Source organism: Ascaphus truei, chromosome 7 (genome assembly GCF_040206685.1).
Source record: "Ascaphus truei isolate aAscTru1 chromosome 7, aAscTru1.hap1, whole genome shotgun sequence".
Classification (NCBI taxonomy): domain Eukaryota; kingdom Metazoa; phylum Chordata; class Amphibia; order Anura; family Ascaphidae; genus Ascaphus; species Ascaphus truei.
The window spans coordinates 41,676,735-41,689,065 of record NC_134489.1 but is presented as its reverse complement, the minus strand read 5'-3'; the positions used below and the strand labels follow the sequence as shown (position 1 = coordinate 41,689,065).

The 12,331-nt window shown below is 54.1% G+C and overlaps 1 protein-coding gene across 1 annotated transcript; it reads left to right on the top strand.

Annotated features, from left to right (window-relative positions):
- Nucleotides 1-464: 464 nt before the first annotated feature.
- Nucleotides 465-11,952, top strand: LOC142499111 (cocaine- and amphetamine-regulated transcript protein-like). The gene is made up of 3 exons (XM_075608003.1): nucleotides 465-686; nucleotides 1,819-1,899; nucleotides 10,740-11,952. The coding sequence occupies exons 1-3, from the start codon at nucleotides 528-530 to the stop codon at nucleotides 10,845-10,847; spliced, it is 348 nt and encodes a 115-aa protein (XP_075464118.1). The 5' UTR covers nucleotides 465-527; the 3' UTR covers nucleotides 10,848-11,952.
- The last annotated feature ends 379 nt before the right edge of the window (nucleotides 11,953-12,331 follow it).

Here is a 12,331-nt window from a genome sequence, read left to right as displayed (position 1 = left end):
CATTGGGATAATTCACCACCAAATACATGAGCCCTTAATGAATTGCTCAGGCACGACACGCACACGCACATATAAAGATGCACAAACAGGCAGAGTATACTGTAAGATGTCCTGGGACAGTGCAGGGATTTAGCATCGGATTAGATGTGGAGATGTCGGAGGTGGTGACATGGACCAACGAGAGAATTCTTCATCAAACCGCGGGGGTCTTGCACACATTTCCATAGATACAGTGTTTATCAGCTCTTCTCAGGGTGACGGGGCGGGTTAGGAGTTGGTGGGGTTAAGATGCTGGGGGGAGGTGGTGTGGGGGGAGGTGGGGTGTGTGTGTGGGGGGAGGTGGGGTGTCTGGGGTGGGAGTTGGGGTGGGGGGAGGTGGGGTGTGTGGGAAGTGGGGTGTGTGTGGTGGGATGGCTGTTCCGTGCAGAGACCTCCCCTCCGGATTACTATAAAGGGGGGCTGCAGCATGGCTAGAGAGCAGAGCAGCGGTACAGACAGACACGAGAAGCCAGACCACAGATAGAACCATGGACAAGGCAAAGAAGTCCCCCCGTGCCAGCCTGCGGCCCCCCCGTCACTCAGCCCTGCTACTGACCCTGTGCCTCACTGCCCTGATCCTGGCATGTACAGCGGAGGACTACGGGCAGGTCTCCCGGGCACAAGAAACTCTGCCGGCCAGGAACTTAGTGAGTGCACAAGTGTGCCTGTGTGTGTTTGTGTGTGGTTCAGTGTGTGTGTATGTATGTGTGTCTGTCTATCTGTACTGTGTGTGCATATGTATATATTGTTAGTCCAAATAAAAAAGGTATCACTAAATATATATATATTCAGATAGCCATAGATATACAGGCAGTCCTCGTTTTACAACGCTTCGCTTTACAACGAATGGCTTATCCAACGCTATGCAATGCATACCTATATTCATTTTTACAACGCCAAAACGGCTTATCCAACGCTCTTATAACGCTTTGCAAAGTTGTTTATGTGTATATAATATATATATTATATAATATAATATTATATTATACTATATAATATATTATATTATTATATTATATTTTATGTTATATTATATATATAATATAGTATATACATAATACAGTATATACACTATATGATTTATGTGTGTGCTGCATATCTTATTGCCTGCATAAAATATTTGGTGTATTTTAGTGTTAAAAATGCCTTCAGGAACGGAACCTGTCATTTAAACAGTGTCCCTATGGGAAAACGTGTTTCACTTTAAGACGTTTCTCTATCCAATGCCATTTTGAGTAACGCATTGTGTCGGATAACCGAGGACTGCCTGTATTGTTAGCTACGTGTGTGTGTGTGTGTGTGTGTGTGTGTGTGTGTGTGTGTGTGTGTGTGTGTGTGTGTGTGTGTGTGTGTGTGTGTGTGTGTGTGTGTGTGTGTGTGTGTGTGTGTGTGTGTGTGTGTGTGTGTGTGTGTGTGTATATAGATATATAGACACCTGTATGTATAGAATGTATACCAGACTGGGTGAAATGCATTGAGCATTACAAAGTGCTAAAGGAGGTTAGGTTTACCTTAATGTAACAGAATATGATTATTAAATGAATGTTATGTGTTTTGCAGTCTGTAAGAACGTTATCTCTGGTTTGCATTCCTCACTTTCCTCACCCCTTCTCACCCGGCGGTAAAATTACTGTGTTTGTCCCTTACCACCTCTGCTGGGAGGTTGCCTTATGCATCCACTACCCTCTCATCATACGTTACCTGCCTCTGGTGCTCCAGTCCTGCTTCGAGGTCCATGACCTCCCCCCCGTCACTGGAGGATGTAACTTGTTGTTGCAGGTGGACGCTCTGGAAGAGATGTTAGAATATAATCAGGACAAGAGTATAAGCGTGCAGAAGAAAGCCAGCCAAGTACCTATGGTGAGTCATGTAACGCTGAGGGGAGGCACGGAAGTGGGGGGGGGGGGGGGGGAGAAGGAGAGAGACAGGGAGAAGAGGGGAGAGAGAGAGACAAGGAGAGGTGGGGAGGCAGAGAGGAGGAGTGGGAGACAGGGAGAGATGGGGAGGGAGGGAGACAGGGAGAGGTGGGGAAAGGGGGAGAGACGGAGAGGAGGGGTGTGGTGGGGAGACAAGGAGAAGGTGGTGGGAGATGTTGAGAGGCAGAGAGGAGGGGAGAGGGTGCGAAACGGAGATATGGGGAGGGAGAGATGGGGAGAGAGGTGTTGAGGCAGAGAGAGGAGGGGAGAGAGACAGGGAGTGGTGGGGATAGGGAGGGAGTGGTGGGGATAGGGAGGGAGTGGTGGGGATGGGAGGAGAGACAGACAGACAGAGATGGGGAGAGATGGGAAGAGACAGGGAGAAATGGGGAGTTGGGAGGAAAGAGAGACTGAGAGAGGGGGGGGGGAGAGATAGACACGGAGAGGAGGGGAGAGTGACTGGGAGAGAGACCAGGAGGGATGGGAGAGAGACAGGGATAGATGGGGAGAGGAGAGAGAGATAAGGAGAGGTGGGGAGAGGGGAGAGAGACAGGGAGAGTAGGGGGAGACACAGGGAGAGAAGGGTAGAGAGACAGGGAGAGATGGGGAGAGAGGGTGAGGCAGAGAGACGGAGGGAGAGACAGACAGGAAGAGATGGGGAGTTGGGAGGGGAGAGGAAAGAGAGATAGACAGGGAGAGAGGTGGGGAGAGGGAGACAAGGGTGAGATAGAGACAGGGAGAGGAGGGGGAGGGACGGGGAGAGATGGGGAGAGGGAGAGAAGGGGTGAGAGACATGGAGAGGAGGGGAGAGATGGAGTGAGAGACAGGGAAAGGAGGGGAGAGATGGGGAGAGAGACATGGTGAGATGGGAGAGAGACAGGGATAAATGGGGAGAGAGATAGACAGGGATAGTTGGGGAGAGAGACATGGAGAGATGGGGACAGGGGAGAGAGATGGGGATGGGGAGAGAGACAGGGAGTGATGGGGAGGTGGGAGAGAGACGGAGAGATGGGGAGGGGGGATAGAGACAGGGAGAGATGGGGAAAGAGACAGGGGGAGAGGGGAGAGAGGCAGGGAGAGCGGGAGAGATGGGGAGTAACAGGGAGAGATGGGGAGAGGGAGAGAGATAGACGGGGGGAGAGACAGGGAATGATGGGGAGGGGGGAGAGAGACAGGGAGAGATGGGGAGAGGGTATAGAGACAGGGAGAGATGGGGAGAGAGACAGGGGGAGAGGGGAGAGAGAGGGGGAGAGAGGCAGGGAGAGGGGGGAGAGATGGGGAGTGACAGGGAGAGATGGGGAGAGGGAGAGATATAGACAGGGAGAGATGGGATGGGGGGAGAGACCGGGAGGGAGAGGAGGCACGTGAATGAGGGAGGAAGAAGAACAGGGAAAGTGACCGAAAGTGAAGGAGAGAGAGCAGTAACAAGGTGAGAGAGAGAGAGAGTGTGCAGTGTAATCTCTCTCTCTCTCTCTCTCTCTCTCTCTCTCTCTCTCTCTCTCTCTATGTGCAGTTTAATGTCTCTCTCTCTCTCTATGTGCAGTGATGTTTCTCTTCCTCTCTCTCCCCCCTTTCTCCCTCTCTCTAGCCAGTGTGATGTCTATCTGTCTCTCTCTCCGTTTCTCTATCCCTCCCCAGTATGATGTCTCGCTTCCAAGTGTGTTGTCTCTTCCTCTCTCTCTCTTCTCAGTAATTTATCTGTCGTTCTGTGTCTCTCTGCAGTGTGATGTCTCTCACTGTGTCTCTCTGCAGTGTGATGTCTCTCAATGTGTCTCTCTGCAGTGTGATGTCTCTCACTGTTTCTCTCTGCAGTGTGATATCTCTCACTGTATCTCTCTGCAGTGTGATGTCTCTCTTCACAGTGTGATGTCTGTCTCTGTCCACAGTGTGAAGTCTCTGTGTCTCTCTCTCCGCAGTGTGATGTCTCTCTGCAGTGTGACACCTCTCTGTTTGTCTCTCCGGAGTGTGATTTCTCACTGTGTGTCTCTCCACAGTGTGCTGTCTCTCCGCAGTGTGACATCTCTCCGCAGTGTGACATCTCTGTGTGTATCTCTGCAGTGTGCTGTCTCTCTCCGCAGTGTGACGTCTCTGTGTCTCTCTCCGCAGTGTGACGTCTCTGTGTCTCTCCGCAGTGTGACGTCTCTGTATCTCTCCGCAGTGTGACGTCTCTGTGTCTCTCCGCAGTGTGACGTCTCTGTGTCTCTCCGCAGTGTGATGTCTCTGTGTCTCTCCGCAGTGTGACGTCTCTGTGTCTCTCCGCAGTGTGACGTCTCTGTGTCTCTCTCCGCAGTGTGACGTCTCTGTGTCTCTCTCCGCAGTGTGACATCTCTGTGTCTTTCCGCAGTGTGACGTCTCTGTGTCTCTCCGCAGTGTGACGTCTCTGTGTCTCTCCGCAGTGTGACGTCTCTGTGTATCTCCGCAGTGTGACGTCTCTGTGTCTCTCCGCAGTGTGACGTCTCTGTGTCTCTCCGCAGTGTGACGTCTCTGTGTCTCTCCGCAGTGTGACGTCTCTGTGTCTCTCCGCAGTGTGACGTCTCTGTCTCTCTCCGCAGTGTGACGTCTCTGTCTCTCTCTCCACAGTGTGACGCCTCTGTGTCTCTCCGCAGGGTGACGTCTCTGTGTCTCTCTCCGCAGTGTGACGTCTCTGTCTCTCTCCGCAGTGTGACGTCTCTGTCTCTCTCCGCAGTGTGGCGTCTCTGTCTCTCTCCGCAGTGTGACGTCTCTGTGTCTCTCTCTGCAGTGTGACGTCTCTGTGTCTCTCCGCAGTGTGACGTCTCTGTGTCTCTCTCCGCAGTGTGACGTTTCTCTGTCTCTCTCCGCAGTGTGACGTCTCTGTGTCTCTCTCTGCAGTGTGACGTCTCTGTGTCTCTCCGCAGTGTGACGTCTCTGTGTCTCTCCGCAGTGTGACGTCTCTGTGTCTCTCTCTGCAGTGTGACGTCTCTGTCTCTCTCCGCAGTGTGACGTCTCTGTGTCTCTCCGCAGTGTGACGTGTCTGTGTCTCTCCGTAGTGTGACGCCTCTGTCTCTCTCCGCAGTGTGACGTCTCTGTGTGTCTCTCCGCAGTGTGACGTCTCTGTGTCTCTCTCCGCAGTGTGGCGTCTCTGTGTCTCTCCGCAGTGTGACATCTCTGTCTCTCCGCAGTGTGACGTCTCTGTGTCTCTCCGCAGTGTGACGTCTCTGTGTCTCTCTCCGCAGTGTGATGTCTCTGTCTCTCTCTCCGCAGTGTGACGTCTCTGTGTCTCTCTCCGCAGTGTGACTTCTCTGTGTCTCTCTCCGCAGTGTGACGTCTCTGTGTCTCTCCGCAGTGTGACGTCTCTGTGTCTCTCCGCAGTGTGACGTCTCTGTGTCTCTCCGCAGTGTGACGTCTCTGTGTCTCTCTCCGCAGTGTGACGTCTCTGTGTCTCTCCGCAGTGTGACGTCTCTGTGTCTCTCCGCAGTGTGACGTCTCTGTGTCTCTCTCCGCAGTGTGACGTCTCTGTGTCTCTCCGCAGTGTGACGTCTCTGTGTCTCTCCGCAGTGTGACGTCTCTGTGTCTCTCCGCAGTTTGACGTCTCTGTGTCTCTCTGCAGTGTGACGTCTCTGTGTCTCTCCGCAGTGTGACGTCTCTGTGTCTCTCCGCAGTGTGACGTCTCTGTGTCTCTCTCCGCAGTGTGACGTCTCTGTGTCTTTCTGCAGTGTGACGTCTCTGTGTCTCTCCGCAGTGTGACGTCTCTGTGTCTCTCCGCAGTTTGACGTCTCTGTGTCTCTCCGCAGTGTGACGTCTCTGTGTCTCTCCGCAGTGTGACGTCTCTGTGTCTCTCCGCAGTGTGACGTCTCTGTGTCTCTCTGCAGTGTGACGTCTCTGTGTCTCTCTCCGCAGTGTGACGTCTCTGTGTCTCTCTCCGCAGTGTGACGTCTCTGTGTCTCTCTCCGCAGTGTGACGTCTCTGTGTCTCTCTCCGCAGTGTGACGTCTCTGTGTCTCTCCGCAGTTTGACGTCTCTGTGTCTCTCCGCAGTGTGACGTCTCTGTGTCTCTCCGCAGTGTGACGTCTCTGTGTCTCTCTCCGCAGTGTGACGTCTCTGTGTCTCTCTCCGCAGTGTGACGTCTCTGTCTCTCCGCAGTGGGACGTCTCTGTGTCTCTCTCCGCAGTGTGACGTCTCTGTGTCTCTCCGCAGTGTGACGTCTCTGTGTCTCTCTGCAGTGTGACGTCTCTGTGTCTCTCCGCAGTGTGACGTCTCTGTGTCTCTCTGCAGTGTGACGTCTCTGTGTCTCTCTCCGCAGTGTGACGTCTCTGTGTCTCTCTATGCAGTGTGACGTCTCTGTGTCTCTCCGCAGTGTGACGTCTCTATGTCTCTCTGCAGTGTGACGTCTCTGTGTCTCTCCGCAGTGTGACGTCTCTGTGTCTCTCCGCAGTGGGACGTCTCTGTGTCTCTCTCCGCAGTGTGACGTCTCTGTGTCTCTCTCCGCAGTGTGACGTCTCTGTGTCTCTCCGCAGTGTGACGTCTCTGTGTCTCTCCGCAGTGTGACGTCTCTGTGTCTCTCCGCAGTGTGACGTCTCTGTGTCTCTCTCCGCAGTGTGACGTCTCTGTGTCTCTCTGCAGTGTGACGTCTCTGTGTCTCTCCGCAGTGTGACGTCTCTGTGTCTCTCCGCAGTTTGACGTCTCTGTGTCTCTCCGCAGTTTGACGTCTCTGTGTCTCTCCGCAGTGTGACGTCTCTGTGTCTCTCCGCAGTGTGACGTCTCTGTGTCTCTCCGCAGTGTGACGTCTCTGTGTCTCTCTGCAGTGTGATGTCTCTGTGTCTCTCTCCGCAGTGTGACGTCTCTGTGTCTCTCTCCGCAGTGTGACGTCTCTGTGTCTCTCTCCGCAGTGTGACGTCTCTGTGTCTCTCTCCGCAGTGTGACGTCTCTGTGTCTCTCCACAGTTTGACGTCTCTGTGTCTCTCCGCAGTGTGACGTCTCTGTGTCTCTCCGCAGTGTGACGTCTCTGTGTCTCTCTCCGCAGTGTGACGTCTCTGTGTCTCTCCACACTTTGACGTCTCTGTGTCTCTCCGCAGTGTGACGTCTCTGTGTCTCTACGCAGTGTGACGTCTCTGTGTCTCTCTCCGCAGTGTGACGTCTCTGTGTCTCTCTCCGCAGTGTGACGTCTCTGTGTCTCTCCGCAGTGGGACGTCTCTGTGTCTCTCTCCGCAGTGTGACGTCTCTGTGTCTCTCCGCAGTGTGACGTCTCTATGTCTCTCTGCAGTGTGACGTCTCTGTGTCTCTCCGCAGTGTGACGTCTCTGTGTCTCTCCGCAGTGTGACGTCTCTGTGTCTCTCCGCAGTGTGACGTCTCTGTGTCTCTCTGCAGTGTGACGTCTCTGTGTCTCTCTCCGCAGTGTGACGTCTCTGTGTCTCTCTCCGCAGTGTGACGTCTCTGTGTCTCTCTCCGCAGTGTGACGTCTCTGTGTCTCTCTCCGCAGTGTGACGTCTCTGTGTCTCTCCACAGTTTGACGTCTCTGTGTCTCTCCGCAGTGTGACGTCTCTGTGTCTCTCCGCAGTGTGACGTCTCTGTGTCTCTCTCCGCAGTGTGACGTCTCTGTGTCTCTCCACACTTTGACGTCTCTGTGTCTCTCCGCAGTGTGACGTCTCTGTGTCTCTACGCAGTGTGACGTCTCTGTGTCTCTCTCCGCAGTGTGACGTCTCTGTGTCTCTCTCCGCAGTGTGACGTCTCTGTGTCTCTCCGCAGTGGGACGTCTCTGTGTCTCTCTCCGCAGTGTGACGTCTCTGTGTCTCTCCGCAGTGTGACGTCTCTATGTCTCTCTGCAGTGTGACGTCTCTGTGTCTCTCCGCAGTGTGACGTCTCTGTGTCTCTCCGCAGTGTGACGTCTCTGTGTCTCTCCGCAGTGTGACGTCTCTGTGTCTCTCTGCAGTGTGACGTCTCTGTGTCTCTCTCCGCAGTGTGACGTCTCTGTGTCTCTCTCCGCAGTGTGACGTCTCTGTGTCTCTCTCCGCAGTGTGACGTCTCTGTGTCTCTCTCCGCAGTGTGACGTCTCTGTGTCTCTCCACAGTTTGACGTCTCTGTGTCTCTCCGCAGTGTGACGTCTCTGTGTCTCTCCGCAGTGTGACGTCTCTGTGTCTCTCTCCGCAGTGTGACGTCTCTGTGTCTCTCCGCAGTGGGACGTCTCTGTGTCTCTCCGCAGTGTGACGTCTCTGTGTCTCTCTCCGCAGTGTGACGTCTCTGTGTCTCTCCGCAGTGTGACGTTTCTGTGTCTCTCCGCAGTGTGACGTCTCTGTGTCTCTCCGCAGTGTGAAGTCTCTGTGTCTCTCCGCAGTGTGACGTCTCTGTGTCTCTCCGCAGTGTGACGTCTCTGTGTCTCTCTGCAGTGTGACGTCTCTGTGTCTCTCCGCAGTGTGACGTCTCTGTGTCTCTCTCCGCAGTGTGACGTCTCTGTGTCTCTCCGCAGTGTGACGTCTCTGTGTCTCTCTGCAGTGTGACGTCTCTGTGTCTCTCTGCAGTGTGACGTCTCTGTGTCTCTCCGCAGTGTGACGTCTCTGTGTCTCTCCGCAGTGTGACGTCTCTGTGTCTCTCCACAGTGTGACGTCTCTGTGTCTCTCCGCAGTGTGACGTCTCTGTGTCTCTCCGCAGTGTGACGTCTCTGTGTCTCTCTCCGCAGTGTGACGTTTCTCTGTGTCTCTCCGCAGTGTGACGTCTCTGTGTCTCTCTCCGCAGTGTGAGGTCTCTGTGTCTCTCTCCGCAGTGTGACGTCTCTGTGTCTCTCCGCAGTGTGACGTCTCTGTGTCTCTCCGCAGTGTGACGTCTCTGTGTCTCTCTCCGCAGTGTGACGTTTCTCTGTGTCTCTCCGCAGTGTGACGTCTCTGTGTCTCTCTCCGCAGTGTGAGGTCTCTGTGTCTCTCTCCGCAGTGTGACGTCTCTGTCTCTCCGCAGTGGGACGTCTCTGTGTCTCTCCGCAGTTTGACGTCTCTGTGTCTCTCTCCGCAGTGTGACGTCTCTGTGTCTCTCCGCAGTGTGACGTCTCTGTGTCTCTCCGCAGTGTGACGTCTCTGTGTCTCTCCGCAGTGTGACGTCTCTGTGTCTCTCTGCAGTGTGACGTCTCTGTGTCTCTCCGCAGTGTGACGTCTCTGTGTCTCTCCGCAGTGTGACGTCTCTGTGTCTCTCCGCAGTGTGACGTCTCTGTGTCTCTCTGCAGTGTGACGTCTCTGTGTCTCTCTCCGCAGTGTGACGTCTCTGTGTCTCTCTCCGCAGTGTGACGTCTCTGTGTCTCTCTCCGCAGTGTGACGTCTCTGTGTCTCTCTCCGCAGTGTGACGTCTCTGTGTCTCTCCACAGTTTGACGTCTCTGTGTCTCTCCGCAGTGTGACGTCTCTGTGTCTCTCTGCAGTGTGACGTCTCTGTGTCTCTCCGCAGTGTGACGTCTCTATGTCTCTCCGCAGTGTGACGTCTCTGTGTCTCTCCGCAGTGTGACGTCTCTGTGTCTCTCTGCAGTGTGACGTCTCTGTGTCTCTCCGCAGTGTGACGTCTCTGTATCTCTCCGCAGTGTGACGTCTCTGTGTCTCTCTCCGCAGTGTGACGTCTCTGTGTCTCTCTGCAGTGTGACGTCTCTGTGTCTCTCCGCAGTGTGACGTCTCTGTGTCTCTCCGCAGTGTGACGTCTCTGTGTCTCTCCGCAGTGTGACGTCTCTATGTCTCTCCGCAGTGTGACTTCTCTGTGTCTCTCTCCGCAGTGTGACGTCTCTGTGTCTCTCCGCAGTGTGAAGTCTCTGTGTCTCTCCGCAGTGTGACGTCTCTGTGTCTCTCCGCAGTGTGACGTCTCTGTGTCTCTCTCCGCAGTGTGACGTCTCTGTGTCTCTCCGCAGTGTGACGTCTCTGTGTCTCTCCGCAGTGTGACGTCTCTGTGTCTCTCCGCAGTGTGACGTCTCTGTGTCTCTCTCCGCAGTGTGACGTCTCTGTGTCTCTCCGCAGTGTGACGTCTCTGTGTCTCTCCGCAGTGTGACGTCTCTGTGTCTCTCTCCGCAGTGTGACGTCTCTGTGTCTCTCTCCGCAGTGTGACGTCTCTGTGTCTCTCCGCAGTGTGACGTCTCTGTGTCTCTCCGCAGTGTGACGTCTCTGTGTCTCTCTCCGCAGTGTGACGTCTCTGTGTCTCTCCGCAGTGTGACGTCTCTGTATCTCTCCGCAGTGTGACGTCTCTGTGTCTCTCCGCAGTGTGACGTCTCTGTGTCTCTCCGCAGTGTGACGTCTCTGTGTCTCTCCGCAGTGTGACGTCTCTGTGTCTCTCCGCAGTGTGACGTCTCTGTGTCTCTCTCCGCAGTGTGACGTCTCTGTGTCTCTCCGCAGTGTGACGTCTCTGTGTCTCTCCGCAGTGTGACGTCTCTGTGTCTCTCTCCGCAGTGTGACGTCTCTGTGTCTCTCTCCGCAGTGTGACGTCTCTGTGTCTCTCCGCAGTGTGACGTCTCTGTGTCTCTCCGCAGTGTGACGTCTCTGTGTCTCTCTCCGCAGTGTGACGTCTCTGTGTCTCTCTCCGCAGTGTGACGTCTCTGTGTCTCTCCGCAGTGTGACGTCTCTGTGTCTCTCTCCGCAGTGTGACGTCTCTGTGTCTCTCCGCAGTGTGACGTCTCTGTGTCTCTCCGCAGTGTGACGTCTCTGTGTCTCTCCGCAGTGTGACGTCTCTGTGTCTCTCCGCAGTGTGACGTCTCTGTGTCTCTCCGCAGTGTGACGTCTCTGTGTCTCTCCGCAGTGTGACGTCTCTGTGTCTCTCTGCAGTGTGACGTCTCTGTGTCTCTCCGCAGTGTGACGTCTCTGTGTCTCTCCGCAGTGTGACGTAGGGGAGCGCTGTGCTATGAAGCACGGCCCTCGGATTGGGAAGCTGTGTGACTGCCTCCGTGGGACTTCGTGTAACTCCTTCCTGCTCCGGTGTTACTAGCTCGGCAGCGCCCGGATTCTGCACCGCTGTGACGTCCCCCCGCCCCACTGACTGTACCTGAGACACATCCTGCTCAGTAGCTGTATGACTTGTCTCCCCTCTGTATCACACTCCCTGAGCCCCCTCTGACCTCTCTGTAACACAGCGCTGCAACCACAGGCGGGGAAAGTGGGGGTGCATGTCCGAATCCCGCACAATTTAGGGGATCGGTTAACTGTTCTGCTGCCAGAGGGGTCTGCTACGCATTGCCAAGCAGCCTCACTGGCAAGGAAAGGGTTACTGCTTTGTGGCTCAAAGCGTCAAAATGATATTAATCCCCCCAACATTTTATGCCCCCCCAAAAAATAGAAAATCTGAGCGCTCCCAAAAGATTATAGAACATTCTGCAGAGTTACAGGCGGATAATTCCCAGGAGAATGGAAAGAGAACCTCACTGGAGGAAACACAAAAAGTGTATTTTCAAATTGCTGGATATTGGGGATTCTCTCGCCATCAAATGATTCCTTATTCCTTGGCACCCCCGGATATGGCTCCGGTAACGTGTGCTCCGGTAACGTGTGCTGCTGTAACGTGAGCTGCTGTAACGTGTGCTCCGGTAACTCTGCAGTCATTGCTGTTGGGAAACGTACAGTATCTCTCCAGCCTCCCCCCCCCCTCACCGCCCTGGACCCTGTTACATGTGGTTGCTCTCCAATGCCGGAGGGTTCGCCCAGCTCAGATGTCGGGGTATCACCCTGATCCAGCGATAACTGCCAGAGAACGCCGGATCCGGGTGAAATACCACGCTGCGCTGCTTAGTGAATCTGCCCCCGAGTGCTGTAACGTCGCCTAACCTGCAAAAGGAAATGTATAGGGCCATATTTACTGAGCCATGCTGTGCCGCAAGATACCTTCTGGTGCCATAGGACACTTACTGCCCATCGATTGGGCTGCAGGGGCTTCAAGTGCTGGAGGGCGTCTCCTAGCAGAAAACTGCTCAGTGAATATGGGCTGTAATCCTTCCCCTGTCCTGTTATCCTTCCCGTCCTGTTATCCGCCCGCTAGAAATCTCTGTGAAAACAATCTGGATGTGTTTTATATTACAGTTTCTAGTATAATGAACAAAGGCTTTGTTTCTCGTCTCCTTTTTCATGGTGGGAATTAGTGTGCACCATCCTTGTGAGTATTTGGGTGTGATTGGGAACATCTGGCTCTCTGAGTATTTGGGGTGATTGGGAACATCTGGATCTCTGAGTATTTGGATGTGATTGGGAACATCTGGATCTCTGAGTATTTGGGGTGATTGGGAACATCTGGCTCTCTGAGTATTTGGGGTGATTGGGAACATCTGGCTCTCTGAGTATTTGGGGTGATTGGGAACATCTGGATCTCTGAGTATTTGGATGTGATTGGGAACATCTGGATCCCTGTGAGTATTTGGGGGTGATTGGGAACATCTGGATCCCTGTGAGTATTTGGGGGTGATCTGGAACATCTGGATCTCT